Below are 26785 nucleotides of genomic sequence, written 5' to 3' on the forward strand. Positions count from 1 at the left end.
TTCCCAAGTGAAATGAGGTGCTGTAGATGGCCATTACCATGTAGGACTGGGATTTGGGGATTATGGTGGATAGCTTCATGGAAACATCAGCTCAGTAGCAGTCAGAAAAAAATTAGCGAGTATTAGGAAAGGGATAGAGAAGAGAGCAAGAGAACAGCATTATGCCATTACATAAATTTGTGGATCGTGTCTTTGCTCCTTGAACAATGAGTGCAGTTCTGATGTCCTTATCCCAGAATGGTTATAATAAAGCTGGAAGAGGCTTTGAGAGAGGCAGTAAGGGTGATCACAGGTATGAATGACTGTAGAGGAAACGTGTACAAGGTATAACTGCGTAGACCAGGACTCTTCGGTCTGGAAACGAGGCAATTTCAGAGAATGTGATAGAGGTCTAGAAAGTCACAAATAGTATAGAGAAAGGGGATAGAGATCAATAATACTTATATTTTTCCAGTGTAGGGACTTGGGAGTGTCAGAGGAAGGTAGTTAGGAGCAGTTTAAAAGCACTCAAAAGGAGTAGTGACTCCCGGTGAGTAGGAGACCTGTTCTGCTCCTTTAGAAGGGATGCCCGAAGTTAATGGGTGCCTGGGAGAGATGGAGCCGGTACATGGAGAAGAGAGATCCGCTGCGGGCTCCTAAACGCAGAGGAACAACACATGGATGAGGAAGTCCTCTGAGCTGGAAATAGGTAGGGAGAGAGAGAGTATAGGAAGAACTATCATACACTTTTACCTTCTTACCTTTCTGTAAGTGGTTGCTTATGGCTGCTGTTGGAAACAGGCCACCGAATTAGATGGATCATTGATGTGGTTCAGTATGATCCTACTTTTATGTGATGATACAGGTCTATACACAGTGTGTTACCAGGACTTTTCTGCTAAAATTCCTATATCTTTATGGGCACCATGATGACTTACTCTGTTTGGTCCTATTGTAAATATAAAGAGTTTTCAGAATAAGAACAAAGCAGCGTGCTGATGTTCTCTTGCTGGGGTAGACTTTTGTGTGTGATGTTTAAAGATGTTTAAAGACGAAGGGGTGTCAGCTTGTCACGTTACAGCTTCAGAGTTGAAATAGTTCTCAGAACAGAAGGAAATTTAAAGGCCTAACAGCTGAAGAACAGAAAGACTGAATTTTTGCAAGTCCTTCTATTCTAAAGGACTATGCAGTTGTGGACACATAAGGAGACTATATGCTGCACGGAGGGTTTAACAGCTTCTAATAAAGATTTTCTAGTTCTGAAACACATTCACTTTGAAATGAACTGTGGCAGGTTTTTTTTACTGAGCAGAGCAGTATGGCCATGAGCAGTCTGCACAAGGAGGTGAAGAACAACCATGTATCTGATTTAAAGACTAGAGGGTGTTAGGAAAGCAGAAAGAAATACCTTAACTGGAATTTGGCGAGAATACCGCATTTACCACATAGCTGTCACAAAAAGGGCTAAGTAACATTAGATGAAGGTGTGTTGTGGAGTTTAGCATACATCATCCTAGAAACTGTAGTATTGCTGTTGCATCACTGCAGCATCCTAGAGCGATTTGTACTCTGTCACAGGCTCTAGTAAACTGTTGGAAGAGGTCCTTACATTCCTGTAGGGAGATGCTACAGGACAATCCATACAAGCGTTTTGTAACCAGCGGTACCGTCTACTTCTAACTCTGTTACAGCCTTGGGTCCCTCCCAGGCTTAAGTAGATAACCTGAAGCTTGAAACTCCTCAGTTTCAATGGCAGAGGATTGTGTGGATCAGCAGTGGAGACCTAAAAGTAAAATTGTTTCCAGGTCCTGAGTGTTGGCTTTGTGGTGAAGAGACATTTCAGGATATTAGCACTATTTTAATGCCTCGGTTCATGGAAATCATGTATAAAGAGTATGGATGCACTTTGAATGCCTAGCGCTTAGTTGTTCTAAGGTACAAAAGTTTTATTATGCTAAAAGAAACATGCATATGCTTGGTTGTACGTTTTGTAAGTTTAGAGCTGTGGTCTCAGTGCTAAGTGGACTCTCTCCTGTGTTTTCAAGGTTCAGCGTAAAATATTTATTCCTGGAAAGCAATACCACTTGTAATTATATAGCGCGTACACATGCAAACACAAACACACACACACACGTATATGTATAACTGAATATATATATATATATGTATATACATATGTGTGTGTGCGCTCACACACACACGTGTATCCCTTCTCGTTATTTTTGTAGACTGAATCTGGGCTAGCTGACTTAACTTTTCTGGAAGTTTTAAGGTCAATTGTTTGCTCTTCCTTTTTAACTCTAGTGGGCTGTATAATTCTCCCAGTGACCGCAATAAATCACCAAAGTTTCCTTACTCTCGGCGACGGAACCCATCCGGTGGCAGTGAGAATGAATCTGGGCAGCCAGTCCGGAGGAGGTAAGAGCACGGAGGCTAATCAGTGTTAGCTGCTTTTTATGCAGGTGCTGCGTGCTCTGCATTCAGTAAGGGCTCTTGGAGACACAGCTGGGTCCTGGCAAAATGAGTACTCTAGGGGTCAGTTGTCAGTACAAAACAAGACTGAACAAAATGCCAGATCTGCTTTTGGAAGGGAAACTTCAGTCAGGCTTTTTGCCTGTTTGCTCTTCTGGGTACCAGGAAAATAATACTGAAAATCCAAGAGCTTGCATTATTTGCACTTGCAAGATCCTTTTAGTTGCTGCAGCTATTCTTTGCTTGTAAAGCAGCGGATTGAGGTTGCTTGCTTTACAATGAGCTTCTGATACAGTACAGTGTTTTGCTTTAAGTACAGCAAAGAATAAACGTGTGAGCCATTAAGCTGTCTTCAGCAGTCCCATGTGCGAATTACTTTACATGAGAAAGTATGCCAGTAAAAATACAACTATGATTACTTAATGTGTTTTTAATGGGTATGTGCTGAATTGAGTAACTTAAAGTAGTAACATGAAACGGATGGAGAATCTGTGCTGCGTCTTCTGGAGTATGGCCAGAATGCAAATTACAGGGACAGTTCAGGTCCTGAAGTGATACAGTTTTGAGGGACTACATCTTACCTAGGATGATTTGTCTTGCTGGGAAGCTGCTTTCATCATCTGAGCTAGCAACCCTTAACGCAGGGGCTAGGTTCCCCAGTGCTATGGTCTGCAGTGAAGTATAGCCACTCTACCATATTTATAGTGGTCTTCTAGGGCTGCCTTATGAGCCAGCACGCTCGAATTACATTTTCTTCTGACATCTCTGATGCCATTCCCTGTTTGGCCCTCAGAGCCAAGGTTTGCAGAGGGATCTTTGAATATACAGCTGTACTGATGGAGAAATCTTCTCCTAGATAGATATGCAGCTTTTACATTTGTTTTCTGAGCCACTCCAGACCTTTTGTCTGCCATTAGCAGTCTAGAACAGGAGTGAAGAAACTCACCTATGGAATCTGCTTAGTGACCTCATGCTTGAGTTAAGGTAAATCAGGGTAGCTCTCTTTCAGTCAATGCAGAAATGTTGATTTACTCTCTTGGACATAGCACTCGTAAGCGTTAATAGCAATTTGGTTCCTGAGATGGATTTTCTGATTCATTTCTAGCTTGGTTAGCAGAAGGACTTGCTGGGCTCTGCAAAAACAAAGGAATACAGATGTGCAGTTCAAAAACCATCTCGTATCATGAAAAGAATAATGTTTGAGTATCATGCAGGAGGGGATTTTTTGAGATGCAAAATGTTTGTCATCTGGGATTTACATTTGGCTCATCTGCTAGGTAGACAGGTGGTCACGCCAATAACAAGTTTTCTCTTGGGTCACCACACCACCAAAATATTTTTAAAAGTCTTATCTCATATGTGAGACTGTGAAGACTGACAATAGCGGGTAGATACTAACCTAATTATGTCTTCCTGAATCTCAGGTTTTATTCATGCACTTTCCTTTTTCATCTGTTTAATAACAATAGCCATGTTGTTTATGTGCTCCTTACTGGAATTAAGAGGGAAACATCAGACTTTGCTATGCTGGAAACAGTAGGAAGCTCTAAATGCCAGCTTACTGTGCTCAACCTTGCAAGTCAGGGGTTTGCAATGAGACCTTAAATGGGATCATGCCTTCGCAGCTTATTGTAAAGGTGGCCTGCAAAGTTTAAAACAAGCACACATGCCCCTTTTTTTCTACCTTAAATCCTACTAAAAAAAAAAAAATCTTATGTGAAGGCTTTATTGGAAAAGATGCGTGCTCTTCTGTATTCATGTTAAGTGATGCTATAGTATTTGATTAAAACTTCCTTAATGTCATAGGAAAGCCCAAAACAGTGGCGAAGATTCAGATTTAAAGCCAAGGAGAAGGTAAATATATAATCTATAGCAGTGATGAAATGATTACAAAGGTACTGATCATATTTTAGTTCCCTGCATGCCCTTCCTCCCTTCCTTCTTCCCTCATCCTCTTGCATGTTTAAAAGGCTTGTTGTGTTCCACCTACATAGGTTTTTCTTTCCTGCCTTACTTTTGCTAAAATGCTCTGTAATATAACCTCATCACATCACAGATTCACACAAGGTGCGCATTGTTACTACACCATGCTAGAAGTAGTTTATGGAAGCTTCCTGAAGGCTTGTCTGCAACTTGAAAGTCAATTTCCAAAGTAGGAGGTTTCGAATTTTGCATCTGCAATACAGAAGATCTTGTTGTGAATTCTCTAACCTCTCACTCTACTTTATTTAACCTGTTTTGAAAGTGAGTAAACTGATGTTTGAGATGAGTTGTCCTGCAAAAGGTAGGTATAGAGGCATGTCTATTCTGATTCAACTTCTTACAGTCTTGTCACTGTCTTACACGTTTTGATGAGGGTTTTTTTTAAACTTATTTCTCTGCGGTCTTGCCTGGATGTCGCGCTTCCAAATAAGATGCTGATGTGCGATTAGGTATGCGCTTCCACACCTCAACTTTTGGCAAGTTCTTTTTTCTGGAGTCCTCTAGTATTGCATCTGACTGCTGTGGCATTGCCACAGCAGTGCTACTCCCTGGTCCTGTCCTCCTTCCCTGGCCACTGGAAAGAGGAGACGTTGCAGTTCATTTGGTGTCAGAGCCTGTTGAATCTTGTGAAAGGGAGGAAACACTCCCAGGATCTGATTCACTGCTGCAGCATAGGAAAGGAGCTCTGGCACAGATACAGAAATCTCGGGGACAATCACAGGAAGTCAGAGAAAAAGCTCACATACTTTGCACCTATTGTAAGACAACAGAGTAACTTTTTGAAGGATATTTCCGTTATGCTCTGCCAGTGATAGCCCCGTGGTGGATGACCAGAACATAAAGCAGAGAGGATGTAGTTAGACATCTCAGGTGGAAAATCTCAGTACTCAGAAGGGACCTCTGCTTGCTATACTACGTTACAAACGTGTGTGTCTGTTCCAGACACCAGCATATGAACCCTATGTCAGTTGCTTCTCAGAAATAACCAAATCCTGCAACCTCTCAGGCCCATAGCTTCCCTCATGGGCTGCGTATGTTCTGCCTCTCTTGCCTAACTGACAAAGCCTGCCTTCCTGCTCCTTGTGTCAGACCATACAGAGGCACCAGCCTCAATATCTCAGAGATGTTGCATGACCAGGAAAGGATGAGGAAAAAAAGGGTGAAAGGATGTAGTTGTCAGAGATCAGGATAATCCCGTCTGTTCTTGCACCTGATTTAGGAAATTGCCTTTATTTCCATCTTTAGTATTTTATTCAGTTCAGTAAAAGCTGATGTTTAATATGTGGTGAAAGCATATATACTGACAGCTAACACGAGCAGCTGCCGCTCAGCTGACAGCTCAGCAGCCCTGCTGTCTTTCTGCAAGTGCTTTCCTGACAGGGAACACAAGGTAATTCAATGTTCAGTACAAAAGGTGGATCATATTTTTATTCCTGAAAAGCTAGAGAAAGAGTTATCTTGAGCAAATCAGGATGTTTATCGTGCAGTTTTCTTGCCAAAAAGTATGCTTTTTGATGCTTTGGTACTTTGTGGGATGCATTGCCTAAGTCAGAGCAAGAAAATACTTGAAATCATGAGAAATGTGAAAGAACTCTGTTGCTCTAGGAATGACCTAGGAATGTGGAGAGTCGAGATTCGTAGGAAATGATAATATTTTATTGGACAACTGATAAGATTCAGAGCACATAAGGGCTGCTGCAGTTCTAGAGCATTCATTGCTCTCTGAACAATTTGAACACGCTTGAACCGGTGTCTTTTGGACACTCTCTTTTATTCCTGCTTCTTCCTTTGGAATAATGTTTTTCTTTGGAAACATACATCTCTCTTATCCATGCTTTCAGCTTCACCCAGAAATGTCCATTTTCACCTGGGAAACTGGCTGTCTTGAGCCTCTTAGTGGTTTTAACATGTAAAATTTGTGGGTGGGGAGGGAGGAGAGGGTTCTGCTTTTCCGCTGGAGAAATTTCGCTTTTCCAGGCCTTTCCCCTGCAGACAAGCTGGGTTGAACTGCGTTTCCTAGGCTTTGGTTATCCTGTTATTTTAGAATACCTCTGTTTGAATGGGAGCTATTTGAGTGAATGATTTCCTATTGTCCCCAGCTCGGGGGAGAGGGGAAAACCAGCCTCCTTACTGAGCTTTTGATTCCATAGACTCTGAGGCATTTAATGACACAGCAATTTTATAAAACTAACCATAATTCACAGCTGCTATGGACAGATTCATGAGCCTGTCAGCTCTGACAGAAGGACACCTATAACAGTGTCTTACTTTTAAAGGCAGAGGCTAGAGTGATGATGACACTGAGTAGAGGTCAGCTCTTCGGCTATTGTATTTCTTGGGGAATCTCTCTTGACTTCCTCTTTGAGCTCTTCTCCCTGAGCGGTCAGACCATGCGGTGAGCAGGTGCTCCTCAGGAGTGCCCGGCCTTGGCGTGAAACGCTTCCACTTACCTGTTACCTACCCTGCTGACCTGCCTTCACTCTTCAGCTTATCTGAGGGTTGTTTAACAAGTCTACTCTCTTTCCCAAGTGGCTCGTCAAAGAAAGAAAAAGCCAGGAGGAACAAGATCATCTGCATCTTTGTCAGTGGCAGCAGGAGTCATCTCTTTTTCTCTCTTATTTCATTCCCAGAGACCTCACAGAGCAAAACTTCCACTTTCCATTGCAGCAAAAACATCAGCATTTCTAATTCCTGATAAACTATATTCTCCGAGGCCAGCTCACATTAGTATTGGTAAACTTTCCCCATTAATCACCTGGGCCATCAGCACCGCAGAGGAACGTGTCTGTCTTTGGAGGCATTCTGAGACCATCGTTGCACTAAGTAAAGAATGGTCCAAAACAGTTTTTGATAACCCCAGAGATCCTCTCATATAGTGCCATTTTTTTTAGGACCTAGCCCAACAGTGCAGTAACAAAATTCTGGTTTCTAGAACCAAAGCCCTGACAGCTGGTCTGTCTGCTCCAAAATGTCGATCAGTGGCAACTGAGGATTTAAAGCTTTTAGATAGTAATTGCCAAGCACTTCCCCGTGCTGAGGGGAGCTTGCGTGTAGGTAGGTGTATCCCCATGACTCCAGCTCCAGGTTGAATTCTCGTAACAGTTCTGAAGACGGTGATATTTTCTTCTTGAAGTTCAGCTGTCAGTGTTGTCTGTCTACTTTTGAATCAGCTTGTACCACCAGTCTGTTTCAGTAATAAATATTCAGAGCCATAAATGTCACCTTACCATTTGAAGCTTCGCAATCAGAGGGGATATACAAGAAGCCAGTGCTTTATTTCCTTTTCCCTCACGTGTTGCACCATCTTTGGAGCTCTGCCTTGAGTCATCTCAAAGCTGTGCGGATGCATCTGCAAGCTTGTGCACTTCAGCCTTTCTATATTTATGAAGACAGCAGAATCACAGTGTTCAGTGGCGTTTCCTCCATGCTGCCTGACGCTTGGGAAATGATAGAAACTTGCAGAAGCCAGGTGGAAGTTGAGCTGAATAGAAAAAGAGATGCGGTAAACATTTTAGTTTGCTTGCCAATATCAGAATTACTGTGTAGCTTCTGTTGGATGTCCCGCTGTGTGGAGTAAGAAGAATGGCAGAATGGATACCATTTAAAGGCAAAACATTTCACATTTCAAAGCAACGTTTCCCTGTGGCATATACACAAAGAATGCTGAAAGCTTAAATAAAAAACGCAAAAACGTAGTGCAATGATTTAAAAGGAAAACAGCACTCACCTGACAGTGCTCTCTGGGCGCGCCACCTTTAAAGCAGTTATTCCTAAGTAATGAGAGAAAGACCATGAGGCTCTCAGGTTTAGACAAGCCTTCTAAACTCTTCCTTAGTCCTGATTTTGCTAATAATGTTTTCTCAATATTGTTTGTTCCTTGTTCAGAATCTTGGTACTTCTGTAATATTGTAACAGTAGAAAACAAGTGAGAATGAGCACTTACCATTTCTGTTTTGTGGCTTGCAAGATATTAAAAGATAAATTGATTTTGAGAGAGAGAGCAACTAAAATACGAGTTGTATGCTTAGTACCTGGCCTACCTTGCTTTCTTCCTCTCCAGATCGCGGTCTCGGTGTAACACCAGCAGCGGCAGTGAATCAGAAAACTCTACCAGAGAACACCGGAAGAAGAGAAACAGGTGACCATTCTGTATTTTAGAGATAGAAACATGAAACATAAACAGATGGAGCGTGGGTTCTTCTATGGTAGCTCCGGTAAAAAACAAACAAACAATCTAACCTGTTTTACTTGTGTGCAGTCCTCCTGAGGTAGCTTAATTAATGCCTGTGTTTGAATAAAAAGAGAAATAATTACCAAAGTAGATAAACACTGTAGATGTCTGCAGTCATCCACATGTTTGGGAAGAACTCGTTAATGGATTGTAAAATCAAATACTGGCACACGTTTATAAGAGACTTGAAATACTAATGCGAATAAAATGGACAATGGTGATGAGATGATATTCCCAGCATGTACTTCGGCACCTCAAAAATTTCGTAAGTAGAATTTTAGCAGAAAATAAGCTTTGGGGAAGAATCCTCAAAGTGTTTTTGAAGGGCTCTACAACTTGTTGCTGTTTTTAAATCCATATATTAAATTTTGGAAAATATTCTTTGTTTTCTAAAATGTGAAGAGTGGGTTTAAACCCAAAATATGTACAGTGTCAGCTTTTAGTAGGATAACAGCGGTTAATACTCGGTGATGCTAGCCAGTTTTGGTTTTTTATGTTTATTTTTCTTATTGCTGATAAGAGAAGCCTTGTTTAACTACTAATTGATTGTGGCAATTTTTTTCCGTTAAAGCAGCCACTTTTATTTCCCACTGGAGATGACAGCATTTTGAGAGTTATGTATTAAAATTGATTTTTTAAACCTATAGAATTACTTCATATTGCATAAACAAAACATAGTAGAACTGTCATTTGACAAAAGAGGAATTGTTTAATGCAGATTTCTAAAAAAGCTCTCTGCATAAGCTGCCATAACTGCTTATTGTTTCTCATGCAGTGCTGTGAATGATAAGTGATTCTGAGATATTTCGAAGCTCTTAGAAATAATTATGTGCTAGATATGTTAAAGCAGTGGAATGTGTCTTGTTTGTAAAGTGCCGCAGAAGTATGTAGTATAATAATAATTTAGACATGACTTGCAGTAGGTAGAGATGCTAAAAAAAATGCTAACATTCAGAAAAAGCATAGCTGAGCCATGAGATTTCTTTAGAGTTTGCTTAAATCAGAGCAGAGTCTTGCGAGATATGTGGGTAACAATAACCTAGTGCGTGTGGAAGATTTGTTTTCCAGGAGAGCTCTGAAGCTTGAATGAAATACTGAGTTTAAGTTTCAGTGAGCAGTAGGTAAATAGTTTTTTCCCCTATGAAACTTGTTGTTCAGAAAGCTCCGCAAGCAAGTGAAGGAAATTAGAGACTGACCACAAGAATGTTTTTAAGAGCTTCTTGCAATATAAGGAATGAATTGTAAAAACGATTAAGTAGGGCTTATCATTTTTTGAAGAATAAAAGAACCTTTACCTACCCTTCTTCAGTTCCTGCCAAAGTGCTTAAAATTAAAAAGAAAAAAAAAGACTTAGTATGTGTAATGGGTGTTTTTATGCTGTTTGACATTTTCAGGAATGTAAGAAATATTAAAAAAAAAATTAATATTGCAGAATTTCCTACCCCTTGGTGGTCGCTTGAAGTCGGACGAGATCAAAAGTCATTTCAGTGTTAGAGTAAACAAGCACAAAACGAGCTGGTCATCTGAGACTTGCCCCTTGTCATCAGGTGCATGAAAACTACCAGTCATAATGAATTTCTGCATTTCGTTAGCAGCCACAGGAGGAATATAATACACTGAATGGGCACAGACATTTGAATTGCTTTCTTATTAGAAGACGTGAGCCAGTCCTGACACAGTTAAATGGCACAATACCGGGAGGGTTGCACTGCTGTTGCTCAGGCTTTATCTGTGGCATAGATTAATACAAATTTATTTCCCAGTCCTGTAATCAGGCCCATGGCACAAGCAGACACAAAGTTGTGCTGTTTGTGATTGGGATAAAATGCCTGATTCTCACATTCTCCAGAAGAATCTGATTCTGATCACAGAAGAGTAGAATATGTTGCTCGCATGAGGGGAGATCACTGGGAAGTAACTCTCAGATGAAAACAGATCTACTGGGGAAAAACAGAAATGCAGTTGTGACCTTCTGAAGGTGAAACAGTGGAAAAAGGCTGGAGAGAAACTGTTTACTTAATCTCGGTCAACCTTTGAGATTTCAGTCCATCGTATGAATATTTTATCCTGAGCAAACGTTCATAAGTAGTTGAAAAAGAACCTATGGTGAGCATATTTAAATCGTAGAAGAAACACGTTTGCTTTTTTTAATGCTGTGGTCAAAATGCATTGCGTAGATAAAAATATCTTTGAGTAGTAGACAGCGTATACTGGAAAATAGTCTTCCACTTGGTTATACTTGGAAGATCCATCACATTTGTAAATAAATAGTAGCTGTACGCTCCAGTATATTTTGAATGGGATTTCAGGAGTCAAATAAGTCCTCATTATTGCTTTCTCAGGGGGATACGTAGCAAGAGATCACTGTGGGGAACAATAGACCTCTAAGTCCTAGTGCAGAAAATTTATAGGCAGAGAAGGTTGAAAAATGGAGAAAGTCTGAAAGTTAAATGATTTTTTTTCGCATCCGTTCTTTCAAAGAAATATGTGAACATATGTATAAAACTGATGTAAATTTATTTAGGAGGGCAAAGAAATGCTAAAGGAGAATGGGATTGCAGTGTGGGCATGTGATCAAAATTTGAAGCACGTGTAGAGGGCTGAGGCAGGAACAGAATGAAATATCTGCAAGTCTGACTTCAACAGTATGCAGTTTTACAAAATTTCTGGCTCAGACTTCTGCTTTCTCTTGTCGACAGTTAGGACATGATTGCTCTTTCAATACCTGATGCTAAAACTTCTCAGTGTTTTTTTACAAGAAGCAAAAGCTGCAATATCCTGAGTTTCACCAGCTAAAGGTTTAGTTTCCATTTTCTTAATTTTAGTTCCATAAGAGGTTATGCAGGGGAAATATATTGCAGTGTAATAGAATGGAAATAAACCTCAAAGAAAGAAAATCTCATTTTGCAGTGGTCCTGGATTTGGGAGAAGAGTTACTTCCTGCCTGTGTTCTTACCAAAGAGCAGGGTTTTGCTGCAGGACTCTTCTTCATCTTCAGTCTCCTGTATCTAAGGAAGGGAATGTCTAAAGGTAGTCATGTACGACATCTGTGTGCTGAACTCACTCTTGGAAATTACTGAACCCAAATGTCCAGGGTGCAGTGGAGTCATCACCTAAAGACTGTGTGAACACGATATGGAAATATGGACTCCACTGGAGACGGTGTTAGGCAACAGAGTCAGTGAAACCCATTTAAAAGAAGAACCTAATGAAGACTTCAAATCTCCGCATGCTGGGATCAGTGTGGCCTAACCGGAGGCGTATCTGTTAATGAGCTCTTATCCCAGCATCAGCAAAGATTTCTTTTCCGTAACCATCTTATACCAATGGTAGTGATACTGTTTGTTTTTGTTTGCTTGTTTATTGCTGTGTTTTGTTTAAAAAATGGTCTTGAAATGACACTGGACAATGTCATTTGAATTTTTGTTGGTTCCGGCTGAATTTTGCTGGAAACCACGTTGCCAGCTATTATGTTCTCTGAAGTCATTTCTTCTTTTATTTTGTCCTCCTTTACCTTTAGAGCAGGGAGAGTTTTAGCTGTGCAGAAGAGCGCTTTTCTGTTATCACTGCAGTTTTGTTCCCTTGTAGCCCCGAGGGATTCCATTAGTAGACTGGCCCAGAGCAGAAATGATGTGTTTACTCCTTTAATTAGAGGCCATTCATCAAAAGCAGATCGACAAAGCGTGTGGTCAGCACAGAAGTGTAATTTCCAGTGCTTGTCGGGGAGGCGCAGAATCTCGTGCGCGCTGTGCTGGAGCGCGGGCGTCATGCTCCGCCGTGCTGTGCGGTTCTTGGGTAGCTCGCAATTATTTTATGGTCAGCATCCGAATGTCTGCTTCAGAGCCTAGCTGTCTGCTTGTCCCGTTAGGTGCTAGTCCTTGAGGGGGACTGGGCAAGGGACTGACAAATGGGCAGAAGAAGCATCCAGCGCAGCAGTTGTGATCCGGCAGCCCTACGCGTTCTTTCTGTGCAGGTTGAAGCGACTGCCGTACGTGCAAGGCAGTTGGTAGTGTTTATACCATGCGGGGCACGATTGCTCCCTCCACAAATTGGATTATTCGGGATGAAAATTGCAGTTCGTTACTTGTTGCTGTGTGAGTTCTTGTATTAAATCCGCAGATAGAAGCTTATGTTAATCCCTGTCACTAGCAGATTACAGGTTGAAAAAAAGTTGCTTAGAAATCAAAACCTAGCGCTGTGGTCTACTCCAGATGCTTGGTGCCGTTTGGTAGAGTTGTGAGGCTTTGCAGTAGTTGGGGATCCGGCTCAAAATCGTTACGCATGTGAGAGAAGGATCTGATCAAAGGAAAAGCGGCAGCCTGCTTAGCCAGTTTAGCCTGATACAATTCAAAACTCAACTGGAAAGACGTAGAGGTGGTGAAGAGCAAGAACAATAACATACTTTGCATTTCCTAGGGAGTAAAGTCTCTGCTGTAATCCATTTATCTCTGTTGGTTTGTTTGTTTTACCTGTCAGTCTTCCCATTCTTGTTACGCTACTCTGGCTTCTTCAATGCGCCAGTCACGCTGTCATACCAGACAGCCCGCTCTTGGACTGATATTTTCCAGGGTTGTTTCTCAATTTTTGCTGATTTCTAAATTCGGTGCTGTGACCAAGCGCAGCCATTGGTTTCACCTTAGCATCTTATTACAGCAGTCATATCTGTATCCCCCAAACTGCGAGGCTTCTGTATAGTCTCGAATGGCCAGGTAGTGGCACGTTGATTGTTCTGGCTTGTTGTGTCATTGCAGTTAGCTCCGCCTGCTATTGAACATGCTGAGTTTATGTGATTTTGCATTTTAATTTGCACTGCGTTCCAATAATGGATTCATGGATTTATTTAAAAAGAATATCATATCCCATCTGAAAATAGCCTAACATTGGAATCTCTTATTTCTAAATGATTTGGATCGTTTAATGATAGGAAATAATTCACGGGACTGAGGATTTCACCTTCCCGTCTGCCTCTTCAAATCAGCTGCTGCGTTAGCAGCTAGCTAATCTAAACCTCTGAGCAGAACGGTTCCCTGTCAGCGATGGGCTCTTTTGCTTTACGCTGACCTGCTTTTGGGAAGCCCGGATTTTAACGGCTTTCTCCGCCCCTCAGTTTTTTGCATCTCTCTCAGATCAATAAAACGACGAGATTATCTGTGTCTCTTTGGAAGGTGGATTTTGATGCCTTGGTGGTGGGTTTTCTCCTCTCCTTTGGACGGAGCAGGGTGTTCCCTGGGCCAGAGGTGCTTACCGGGGAGGCCTGTAGGGGTTGCTGAGTCTCGGTTGGAGGGGGAAGTTGTTGTACAGGCGTTCCAGGATGGGGCAAGCAAGGCTTGATGCGGAGGCACCGGGCACAACCACACCAACGCAAACAGGGGCCGGAGGCACATAGAGGGCAGTGCGGCACACAGGTGACGGTGGTCGTCATGGGCTGTTTTGCAGGTCAGGGCGAAGGGACCGCTTCCTCTGAGCGGGAGCTTGCTCAGGGCGTCCCTGGGGCATTTTCCCGAGGTCCCATGAAGGTGTGTGCTGCAACGATGCATTTGAAAAAAGTTGCAGCCGTGTATCACAATATTGGACTTCTACTTGCTGTAGGTGAGGTGAACTCGAAAAGCTAAATAGAGGAAGGAAAAAATTCCAGCCGTTCGGCTTGGGCCAAGAAGACAAATTGAATTCAAGTCGTAGGCCTGTTTTTGCTGTCCTGGAGTGATTCATCTTTGGCCTAAGCTATTTCTAAATAACAGATCAGTGAATTCTCTTTGATACAGGTTCTTATGCTTTAATATATTTTGGGAACATTATTTATAAATATAGCAAGATAAAAAGTTAAAATATTGCATAATAGTAGCTGGAATTCTGCAAGGAAAAAAATAACCCGTTTCTTTCTCAGAACGACCTGGGACGGAGACCTCAAGACTAAAGTCCTGGTACTTGTTTTGCAGGTTACGGCAAGAGAATGACATGGTTGACTCAGCTCCTCAGTGGGAAGCCGTGCTGCGGCGACAAAAGGAGAAAAACCAGGCAGATCCGAACTACCGTCGATCCAGGCACAGATCTCGATCGTATGTAAAATTAGCCCACTTTGACTTGAACATTAAGGCTGCTGTAGCACGTTAAAAAGTAGGAAGAGCATCTCCAGTATAGTTATTCCTCGCAGTTACTCAGGAACAGTGGCTTTCACTTGGCATGTTCTCACATAGCAGATTTGTCTCTCTGTGGCCTCCTTTGCTTTAGTGATTTGAATTTGAGGGTACGAGTAACGCAGAATAGGCTCTGTAACAGACTTGGCCAGTAACCAACTCCACGACCTTGGATGAGGTATTGCACTGTTTTGTGGCTCACTGAACCTCAATTCTGTAATGAGGACAGCGATGCCCCTGCTCTGTGCAGCATCTCTGCAAAGACATTCTGTTTTTGTGCGAGAGGTGCAGGCGTTTTTGTGAAATGTGTGTGTGTTTCTTTAATCAGTGTAATGTCTGCAGTGTTATTCCAGATGAGACCAGCTACTGAAGTCTCCATGTCAAATTACCATTTGTAAGCAGCAGCCGGTGATTTATTAGGTCCTGATGTCAGGATTTCCATGACAGAGCCGTGTTGCTAGGCAGTGCCATTCCTACCGATAGCCATTCCCCACATGGTGAAATTGTCGGTTTCTAGAATTAATTTTCTCAGACGAACAAAAATACTCATTTTATTATAACTATGTTTTCTTTTAATGGCATGTTTGGGGGGTTTAGGCACATTGTTTTGGACTGTGTGTGTTCCAGCCGAATGTACCACCGGAGAAACCACCTAGAGCAGCCTCAGTGTCAGGGAGCCCTGGGGACAGGGCTGGGCGATGTGTTCAAGAATGCCGGGAGAGCAGCTACGAAGGCACTGCGAGACCAGGCAAAAGAGCAGTCTTTGAAGCTATATCCCCGCTCTCACTGCCTTGCTAAAATAGATGAGTTGTCCAGCTCTGAAGCCCATGGCTTAACGTGTGACCGTTGTAACCCAGTATAATCACTTAACATAGTTTCTTTTCCTCAATGCCTTTTTTTTTCTTTTAATTTGCCTTCCATGTTACGACTAACCAACACAAACTGTAAGGCCTTGAATTGCTAAATTTATTTGCCTTAGTAAGCATTTTAGTATAGTTTGAAGAAGAATGAAATATTTGTAACAAAATTCTAGGATGCAGATTTGAATCTCTTCAAGGACTTTGGCTTTGCTGCATTTCCCAAGTGGGAAGAAGTGCCCAGGGGTTCCTGACAATCCCGTGCGTGCATGGTGTTAGGGGAGAGCAAAGATTCGTACTTTTATTGACCCGTGGACACAAAAGAAGGAGGGATAGAAATCACTGCCTCCAGCAAAATGTAGAGAATGCGTCTTGTCCCTTTTTAGTTCCTCATACAAAGAACATACTTAGCCTCATGAAGGGAAGGATGATTCTCCCTGATTTAATCAGTGGAATTTTATTATAGCTAAGTGGGGAGGGGAATAGTAATTTTCACTGTCAGCCCCACACGCTCCCAATAAGCCTCTAAAGGAAGCATGAGGGGAGGAAGGGGGTTTGTTTCTTAGAAGGCTGTGTTGATATAGCTAAATTTAAAAGATATATTGTTATAAATGCTTATTTGTGATTGGAAAGATTTATTCACCCCGTTTCTGAGGAAATCAGCTGCAAGCATATTAGGAACATACACCATATTAAGTATACGGCTATTTTATTCTTACCTATTGAAACTGTAATCTGCATTGATGTTTCCGGTATTAAAATCCACTGGAGTTCTGTTCTCATAGTTACCCACGTTGTTAGAACCCATTTTTTATCTCCAGCTTCCTAGCTTACAGTTTTACTACTTTTATGAGAAACAGTATTTGTTATTAAAATTCCAAATGTTGGAATTTCTACTTTTACTGGTTTTGTACAGACCTGTTCGCTCTCAACTGCACAAAAGTCAAATATTATTATTGTAGGACGATATATTACTAAAAATAAGAAATATTAAAACTCACTCCTATTAAAGGTGCAAATATAACACTGTTTGATTTACATTTTTGTACTATATACAGAAAGTGCTATAAACTAGGAAATGCACTCAGTTTATGAGAGCATGGTTAGATGAAATTTATAGCCAACTTTTTTTTCTTCCTTGTGCCAGGTAAGTTTTATTGCTTAGACAGCACAGGCTCCCTCTTGCGGCTAACAACTTACAAAATGCATTTTTTCTTCCCTCCCGAAAATACTAGCCAGCGCAGTGATATTCTGGATTATATATTTTTTAAAAATACTATTAGCAAAAAGCATAAAGGTGTAGTATGTCTTTATTGTAACAAGGCAAGGTCCTAGAGAAAGCAAAGAAAGGAGGAAACCCTTAAGATTTTAGGTAACTCTTCGTTTCTCTTCTCTCTCCTGTTGTGATAGTGATGAATATACTCCTCACTTTTGTGTGCCTCGCTTAATGTATGTCAGTATGAGCTAAAAAAGGGAAAACTTGAATGCCTTTAAAGGTACTTTAAAAAAAAAAAGTCTGGTAAAAGGGTTTTATCTGTTTGAACAGTCAAATCAAACAAGATGGATAAACCCTAGCTGCAGTAGGTTATAAGAGCATTTATTGAGTTTAGTTTGGCTCAGCTGTTTGCTTACAGGACTGTATGCATGTTAGAGAGAAGGGAAACAAGTGAATCCCTAGGGTATAGGGTATGGTCGTTTCTATTTTTTAATCTGGACACATGGTCACTTCAATTCACACATTTAACAATTGACACAAAACCTTCATTTTAATAGTACAAATAAGTCTTTCACATTAGGTTATGTTTTGCTGTCAGCTTAACTAGAGGTTCATCTTGGAAGCCTGAAGGTTGAAATTTTTGTTACCGTGTCTGGCACGACGCTGCATTTCATGTGTTTGATAACGAGTAATATTAATCATTGTTGGTGAGTGTGTGTGTGTGTGTGTGTGTGGCAGGGGGTTTCTCCTTGGTCTCAGGAATAAAAATATTTGACAAGAATTTGACCTTTCTTTCTTCTAAAGGAAACAGCAAATATAGAAAGCTCCCAGTTCTAGTTCTACGGGGTTTATTTTCAAGAGTTCAAGTAAAACATCTGCATAGCCAAAGGGCTTTTTTAATTAAGAAGAATGGTCATTAAAATTCCATGGCTATTTAAATCTACCATTTGTGAATCACGAAATCAAATTGAATTATTAATAAGGGTGCAGATGCAGACATAAAAATAATGTAGACCTTATTAACGTCTAGGGTTGTTTGCGCTTGTAAAAACCAAATAACAACAACAAAAAAAACCCCTGGAGACTCACCACTTACTGTGAATTCCCATTAGGTGTCTTGCGGATTTGAGAATCCGATTAGCTTACAAATTGTCCAGAAGCTGTTATCTGTTCAAAATTTGATTCAGATACTGCAATAGGACAATCCGAATATATATTATCTGTCCAAAGTCTGGATGCTAAAACGATTCACAATAAAAAAAAAGTGAAAAGAGTGTAAGAGGAGGATTGTGATCTGGCATTGAAGTTTTAGTAGAAGGATCTCCTCCTTATGTGTTGTTGAGAACTACACAAACATGAGTTTCCTATTCAGTATTTACAATGCCTACATTTCACCCTAACAAAGCCTCTCTTTTCATAAGCTTTTCTTCATTTTAGAGTGATACTGTTCCTGCTGTCTTCCAAGGAAGCAGAATCAGGCCTTTGGTGAAAAAAATACTTGTATTAAGATACAGTATCTGTATCATGTTTCTGGATGTTCTTTTGTGGGGAGTTAACTTGAATAGCTGCTATGAGGTTATCCCAGTATCTTAAAGGCTTCTTAAACTGCTGGAAGATGGATAACGTCAAGATGCGAATTCCTAAAAACAGTTTGCTCTGAGCAATGATTGCGCATAGCGCCTTTCCTTCATGCTTTTTTTCATGAGATGCCATATTTGGCTCTACTGGTGTTTTACGGCAATGGTTCCCTTATTACTGTAGTTGCAGAGGTGGAAGGAAGAGGAGGAGGGAGAGGATGGGAGAGGTCACAGAATTCAGCACCCAGAGCTGGCCATAGAAAGCAGGAGGCACAATTCCTAGAAAATGGTGAGATGAAGGCAACTTCTTATTTAACCGCTCTCTTCCCACGCTGCTCCACGAGTTAGTATTTCTTACCGCAGGTGAGGCCGTGTGCCATGTTCAGTGACACAGGGAGACTTAGGACCGCATCCTGAACTGGTGTATTTTCATGAATAAGTACGGGCAATGAGCTAATCAGATGGGTTAGTGGCGTGCACAATACCCTGCTTTGTGGGAACCCTGGGTTTGGGAGTGACCTTGGGGCTTTCCTTCCTCAGGCAAACTAGGGCTTGTAAGCATTACAAAGCCTCCCTGGAGGAGCTGCCGTTTTCAGTGAGCTGTCCCATTCCCCACTGCCTGATTATTCAGTCTCAGAAGAGGATGCCTATCTTCCCAGCCCCAGGGTGAATGCGGGGTTTGCAGCTGCTATTTTGTGAGTAGGGGGTTGCATAGAAGCAGAAATCAATTCAAAGTTGGGGGCAAAAAAGGCTGTTAGAAACCGCTGCATACCAAGCTCCTGCCTCAGGGAGTTAAAAATAATGTGAACTGATGGAAGAAGGGGAGTAAAAGAAAGAGGAGAAAAGGGGAGAAAAGAAGTAAAAGCAAGAAGAGAGAAGGAAAGAGGAGAAGGGAGAATCGGAGAAAATGAAATACAGTAAACTAAACACAAACGCGCAAAGCCATCAAAACCTCTTAATGCTGTTAAAAAAAAAAAAAGAAATCAGATTGCAAGCTACTTGTGGCTGCAGCTCTTGCACCTGATGGCTGCAGATGCCCTCATGCAGATGCCCTGGCCTGTCGGAGCAGACAGCAGAGCGGTCTGACAGGAGGACAGGACGCATCCCCGGGGCAGAGGGGGCGAGGAGGTCTGCGCGATGCTGCCTTTGAACACCATCACTAGCATGAAGCCTGAGAACGTTATGGATTAGCTTATATTAGTCCCATTAGGGAATTACAGATGTAAAGTTGTTTCTTGCCTTTCTCTCTCTGTGGTATTTTTACAGTATTAAACTAGGATCTTCCAGGACTTCTACACCTGTGAAATCTAAAAAAAATTATCATCTCTAGATAATCTGCTTCTATGCCATCTGTAAACATTTACTGAAATACAGATGTCTCTGAACATTATTCCCAGACTGAAGTCTGGAAATAAGCCAAACATGTAATGGTGAAACAAAAACATAGTAAAACAATTAGTGAGAGAGAACAGTTTGGAATAATCTCTGATATGGCTCTCTCACTGAGCAATGGAGAGTCAATTTAACAGATGCTTTACAACTAACAAAAAGGCAAAATCCTGCTCTCTTCCTTGATCTTCATTTAAGTCTGTGGATTATATCATTCCAAAAGCATCTTTGACTATGATGGGCCCTTTTGTTTAAAGGGGGGAAAAAAAAAAAAAAGCAAAAAGCACAAATGTATATGATCTGATGAAACCGTGACTTCTGTGGGAGCGTTTAGGCACGCTGATCCTTTTGTAAGTTGCCTCCCTTGCATCTCGGAGGACGTGGAACAGTCTAGCTGTCTACGCTGAAGTTGTGTAGTCGCAATGAAAAGAGCGATCTGATCTCTTCATACACTGTAGTCCCTGCCACTGTGTAAAGCGTCTATTTAATCCACTAAGCTGCATGGTTTTTGGTGGTTTCTAGGTGTAACTTCAGCAACAGCGGTGGTTTCATGTTAAACTTGCAATGAAATAGAATAAGAAAAATAAAAAGAAAGGACAGTCTAGTTAGGAGACAGTATTTTCTGTAATTAGCTGGAAGATGAGAAACATGTAATTCAGGCATTCTGTACTATATCTCCATATCTGCAACAGAAAAATTACAATTTTGGCTAAGCAATATATCCATGAATGAAATACTTGCTAAAATATTTGTGTGTTTGTGTGTAAGTGTGATCGCTGTTGTCGCATTTGTCCTAGATGTCGCCAAGTCAAAGTATAAACGAGCAGAGCAGAAACCTTACCTGCAAAGCACCAGCAAGCCTGAGGCTAGGCTGCGATGAGAGCTGAGCGAGAGCTCCTCTTTCCTGGGGCCCGCTGGGAATGGGCAGGGATTCCTGCCGGCTTGGCCAGGCCTGGCCTGGCTGGCCCATGCGACCTGCTTCCTGCCCGCAGAGGGCTCACTGGGCCACCCCGGTGTTTCTCAGGAATTACTCCTTTAAAAGGAGTAATTCCAAAACACACTGTCCTCAGCTGGGCTGGGGGTTAAGGGGGCAGCAGCAGGTGGGCACAGCTTTGGCTTGCAGGGAGAACCTGTTCTGCCATTAATGCTTTGCGCGTACTTTTGCTGAAGGCTAGTGGAACAGAAATGGTGATTTTACTCAGAGCCTCTCGTTCAAGAAATGACTTTTCAGTTCCAATAAAGCAATGAAGTTTAGTATATTTCCCAAGATAACAAACTTTAAAATTGAAGTCACTAGTGGATTACGCTTGCCATAATTTCTGTGCTTAATGTATGCCATTAAAAGTTATTTGAGCGGCAATACCTCAGATGGTGGTTTTCACAGTTCTGCGTTGTTTGTTTTTCTCGGTCTTTGTAGGAGAAGCCCAGATGTACAAGCTAAAGAACAACTGTGGAAACATATTCAGTAAGTACTGTCCTCGTAGGGTCTGACTGACCACTGCATTGCCCCAGTAGAGTTATTCACGCTCCTTGCGCTGTGGCTATAAAGCAGTATGTTCTGATTTGGTTATGTGCCACAGTACATTAATTACACAGGTGTAAATTACTTCACTTGGCTATGCGTAGAAGATACTTCACACCACTGAATACAGTGTGTATTCATCATATGTAGATCTGAATACAGTGTGTATTCATCATATGTAGATGAATTAAAGAAAAATGCGATATTTTAGAGATGTATTCTTGTGGGGCTTCCAAAATGTCCTTGGTTTTAATACTGACACTTTTAGGATGAGGCCTCTTATCCTCGTACATACTATTACCAAATAGGGAGATAATGACCTATTCCAAAGGATATTCAATGTTCAGTATTCACAATATTCACGTATATCGTGAAGCAACAAGATCAGGTTACGAGGAGGTGAGAGGAGGATGAAAGAGGATGCGACCTGCAGTTGAAGCTATCAAGGTAGTTAGACACAGTTCTTAATAGGTTTCCTATTTTGATGTCAATATAGCTTCAGGGCTCAAAACAGCTTGTTTAGGTAGATCTTTCCAGCTTAATATAATAATAATAATAAAAAAGAATGGTTATGTAGTTGCTAGCTACTGTAATATTATTAACTTTGCCTAATTCTTTCTAGGAAGGAACTTGTGGATCCATCTGGCCTGTCTGAGGAGCAATTGAAAGAAATCCCATACACTAAAGTAGAGTGAGTTTGTGTCAGCATTTTTCTTTGGAAATACAAAAGCCCACTTTTCTTCTTTTACTGTGAACTCTGTCAAACTGAAGTAGGAGTGGGCTACACATAATCCGTAAGTTTTTATCCTCTCAAAACGCTTATCAGGATGGGTTGGGTGAGGATACTAAATAATTTTTAAAGCTAACATTTTCCCTTTCCCAAATACAAAAAGAATCGTCTTCAGCTCTTCCTATGCCACTCGCTCATCAGCCTGCTGTATGTATGTACGTTCGATGTGTCTCCCTATGCCACCCTTCAATCCGTTCTATGTTATACGTAGTACGCAATCAGGGAGAATTGAATACAAACAAGCAAGCCCATTTCTTTCTTAAACTTCTGCTTCCTTTTAATTTTTTTATTCTGATCATCTAAAGCACTGTTTGACCTGCTCAACCCCTTTTCCCTGGCTTATCATGGGCAGCTGCCAGGGCATAGCCATTTCCTTCAGAACGGACATCTATTTCCCCGTAATTGCCCATTTGGGATGCCATGTGTTAGTGCAAGCAGCTGCCTGTGACACAAATGGGATCCATTTATATTATAGTGTTCTTCCACAACACCACTAACAAAAAAGGCTGATGTTAGCGCTGTATATTTTAATACATCCCTTATTAAACCGTTTCATTCTCAAACACAATGACATGGCCGTTTTAGTGACCTTTACACTTTTAAAGCATTAACTTGTAAGTACAGACTCATAAGGAAAGCATCAGCCTTTTAAGTGCAGACAGTGCAAGAAGCCATCTGTTATACTTTAATAAGAAACGGAGGGGTGTCTCAGTCTGAAGTTGTGTTTATTTTTTTGTGCCAAAGCTCTGATTTTTTAATCTACTGTTTCTCACTTAGGACTCAAGGTGACCCAATTCGCATTAGACATTCGCATTCCCCTCGAAGCTACCGGCAGTATCGGCGCTCCCAGTGCTCTGATGGCGAAAGATCTGTTCTGTCAGAAGTGAAGTATGTGCAAGTGATTATTAGCAATGGATTGTTTTAAATGGGTCACAGATGTTCTTCAGAGATCATGCTTAGATTAGAAGTGGCATGTTTGTGATTGTTTGCTGACATAGGATTCAGGCAACCCTGTAAGCAGTAAGTCTTCAGAGCTAAATAACTCAACGAAGTGCAAAAACATTTGTAGTCTATTTTGAGCCATGGAGGCTTGCTTGACTCGCTCCGTAGAGAGGGCGAAAAACTGAAAAAGCCAAATGAAACCTGCCCCGCTCCTCCTCCCTTAGGCAACTTCATGACCTACCTCTGAGAGCTCATATGAGTCACTTTCCAAACACCTACATCCTTAACAGCGTGGAGCTGCTCATTTGCAGGAGTGTGTTTCGTGGGAACTCCAATACACCCTTCTTCAGCAGTGGGTTTGTCAGTCTTTCCTAGAAGACCAATTTCTAAAGGGAATAGCTGTGCATGGAGAAGAAGAAGCCCCATTCTCAGTTATATTAAGGCCTGAAATGACAAAAGCAGTTCCCTGAAAATATCGCCCACCTAAGGTCCTCCCCTCCCCCCCCACCCCCCTATACATAGCTGCATCACTCCCTGTGGCCCCAGCACAAAGTACAGAGAAGTAGGTTGAGGCGTTTCAGGGGAGGCGCTCTGCCTTGGGAGAAGGATGTCCTGGGCTTGCTGGACGGCTCCTGCTCTCTGTTCCTGTGCTGCCCACAGGAGGCGAGCTGGTGATGCCCTGAAGGAGATGGGGCACACTTGCGATTTAGGATGAGGCTCATCTCACATAAAGTAATAAAGTTGGGCCCTCTCTCTTAGTCTAGGAGGAGAGAGGCTTCATAAGAAGAGAAGGGGTGAACCGTGCCCTGAAGGTGCCTCTCCCCACTGCATATTGAGAGTGGCCACAATAGCTTTCAGCCATCTCAAGTTAGGGGATAGGCAGTGAGTTGCTTTTGAGATCTGTAATTCCTTGATGTGTCTTTACGTAACCAGCTGGGTCAGGTTCATATGCTTCTTGTGTATTGTTGCGCTATACTTCATCACAGCGATATCTATTTTGTAATATCATTTTATAATTCCAGTGCAAAAACGGATCTGGTGCCTCCACTGCCTGTGACACGTTCCTCAGATGCTAGAGGACCCAGCATCCAGTTGACTCAACAGGTTAGTAATTGCACATCTGTGAAAATTTTCCTTTTTTGGAGGGAGAAGGGGTCCAGTGCTGTATTTACATTAAATCTTTATCTTTCAGTGAAAATGAAAGCTGACTCGGTTTTTTGTTGTTTTTTTTTTTTTTTTAACCAATGTGACTGGAAGCTTTACATTTTGCAGTTTGACTACTTTGTTTACATTTCCAAATATACTGAATTCTGTAGCGTATGCTCCCACAGAAATCTGCTTCTACTACTGGAGGGCACGTTCCTATTTAAAGTTTGATGCTTTGTTAACATGCTATCCTGTTTCCACAGGAGGAGAATCAACTCTCACAATTACTGAAAATATGCACGTGTGCTTAGGATGTAGTTGTAATGATAGTCTATTATCATTTTCCCTCCAGTTCTTAGAGCTTGATTGCTCAGGCTTGAAACACAGTTATTCTTTTCAGCTTATTGAAATTTAAAATGGACGGAGCTTGTCTTCATCAGCGGCTTTTATCATAAATTATGGTAACATATCTCTTAGCTTTGATAGTCAGTCGTATTAAGCTCCAAACACGAGAAGGAAATGATATCAAAAAAGCAAGCACTTCTGTTATACAAGTGCACTAAAGGAAAACCAATGTATACAAGGGAAAATTCCAGACACATTTCTACCTAGCTTCCAAATCCTTAGAACGGTACAAGCTGCTTCTCTTCTGACAAACGCTTTCTGTTTTACCTGGAGGTTTTTCCCACAATGCTATGGGATTCTCATGTACTTACGAAAAGTTTTGTTCCTTTACTGGTATGCATTAGCGATTTGGGTACACTCATATAGGCAGACTCCTAAATTGTGTTTTCTTTCTAGACCCTTTTTTATTTATTTAAGTTTGATTTTTATCATCATTATTGGCAATGGGAGGGCATATCTATGTAATAACACATTTAGTAGAAACAGATAGGATTCCTAGTTGTCCTCTTAAGAGAGTGTATATAGGTTTTCAGCGAGAAAAATAAGTCTTTACCAAAACGACTAGATTGTCATTTAGAAATCTGTGTTGTAGTTTCAAATCTAAAAGCAGAATATGAAATAGAATACACACATTTCTTTCTCGCCCATCATGTCGGCTAATCTAGCATGTGAGTGTACGAAACTGCATGCTGCTACTGCAGTGTGGAAACTCCAAAGAACGCGCCTTGTAAAACATGTCCAGTTTTATCCTGTAAGCAGTTAGAATAACGGAAGTTTGAACAACTTTAACATAAAAAAGAGATTTGGGGTTTTTTCATTTTAAGGCCAGCAAACATGTGCTGTCAGATAGGAATTAAGTCTAAGGATATTTGTATTCCTGCGTATGATGGAAACTGAAAAAGATGAGCCATCCTTGATATTTTCGCAAGGACTTGCTCCAGCAGGGAGCAGGAAGGTGGTATACTTAAAACTAAGCACATTTAAGTGCTTTATAGAAATAGGTAACTTGCAGTATTGAGTCCTGTTCAAAATTCATCACGTAGTCTTATTTTCGTTACTGTCTAATACTATTTGGCTTGAATTCCTTGCCCTGGAAGGAATTAATGTTACAGTGTTCAGTGTCCACAAGCACCTCTCTTTTCCCTTTTCCCCGGAATGCCTCACAACAGTGGCCGTTAATTCCTAATGAACGCTTGTTTGCAGTATTTGGCCAAATACCAAAAAATTAGTCCTGGTATTTCCTGAACAGGGAATATGAATCCAAATAGCATAGAGGGGCAGCAGCTGGGAGGGGAGGGAGAAGGCAAGAGGGGAAGAAGTTGTGTTTGATCAAATGTACAGACTTCGCTATTTCTGGTATCAGTAAATTGTTCTATCCTTAGTCTAAGGCTGTCGCAGAAGCAGTTATCAAAACATGGGATACAAATTCTGCTATACGTTTTCAGCAACATATTTTCATTTGTTCTCCTCAGAGACGAAATGGATCTAAAGACAGCCTAATAGAAGAAAAATCTCAGCTATCCACTAACAACCTGGATGGAAAACCCACCACTAAAACAATAAAAACTGTACAGGTGTCACGCCTCAAGGTAGAGACTTGATTGCTGTAACCGAAGATGGTGAATGATTTTATTCTTTGGAAACAGAGAGGGGGTTTTTGTGCAAGGAAGGAAGCTAAAGTTGGAGCGATAGCAATTTCCTCAGAACTTGCAGAAACGCAGCGCTTGCTGGGAAGGCCAAGCAATGCATTTACCGCTTACGCTGCTCTAGTGGTGTGACTGACTGAGGAGAAGCTGCCTGATTAGACAACCAAAAAGAAAAGTCTTAGTAAAACTGAATAATCAGCAGTTACATTTCCAAAAAAGAAAAAAAAAAATTGCTGCAACAAAACAGGCTTTACGGTCTGCTCTGTAACTGAATTGCCTTTTTCCAAAAATGACTGTTAACTAACATGATCAGGACCAGATGCTCTAAGGGAATCAAAATAGTCATATTTTTTGGCCAATTGTGCAATGCAGTATGACTTGGGAAGAAACATCTTTACAATTCCATCTGGTGATTAACTTACACCCTGAAACATAAGGATTGCTAGCTCTTAAAACGTTTGTTTTAGCTTAGCACAACAACAGATGCTGGTGTTGT

The 26785-nt window shown here is 41.3% G+C and overlaps 1 protein-coding gene across 3 annotated transcripts in view; it reads left to right on the forward strand.

Annotated features, from left to right (window-relative positions):
• The window catches only part of LOC104150997 (band 4.1-like protein 4A), a 143797-nt gene that overhangs the window by 109771 nt on the left and 7241 nt on the right, over positions 1-26785 (forward strand). For all 3 annotated transcript variants that reach the window (XR_011137356.1, XM_068925182.1, XM_068925183.1), the window contains exons 16-24: positions 2284-2397; positions 4258-4305; positions 8495-8572; positions 14602-14721; positions 21256-21303; positions 21983-22051; positions 22928-23038; positions 24115-24196; positions 26116-26232. Coding sequence is in view for 2 of the 3 variants with exons in the window: in XM_068925182.1 (XP_068781283.1) it covers positions 2284-2397; positions 4258-4305; positions 8495-8572; positions 14602-14721; positions 21256-21303; positions 21983-22051; positions 22928-23038; positions 24115-24196; positions 26116-26232 (787 nt within the window). In the remaining variant the exon portion in view is untranslated. The remainder of the gene's footprint in view (positions 1-2283; positions 2398-4257; positions 4306-8494; positions 8573-14601; positions 14722-21255; positions 21304-21982; positions 22052-22927; positions 23039-24114; positions 24197-26115; positions 26233-26785) is intronic.

This window comes from Struthio camelus, chromosome W (assembly GCF_040807025.1).
Source record: "Struthio camelus isolate bStrCam1 chromosome W, bStrCam1.hap1, whole genome shotgun sequence".
In the NCBI taxonomy this organism is placed as follows: Eukaryota; Metazoa; Chordata; class Aves; order Struthioniformes; family Struthionidae; genus Struthio; species Struthio camelus.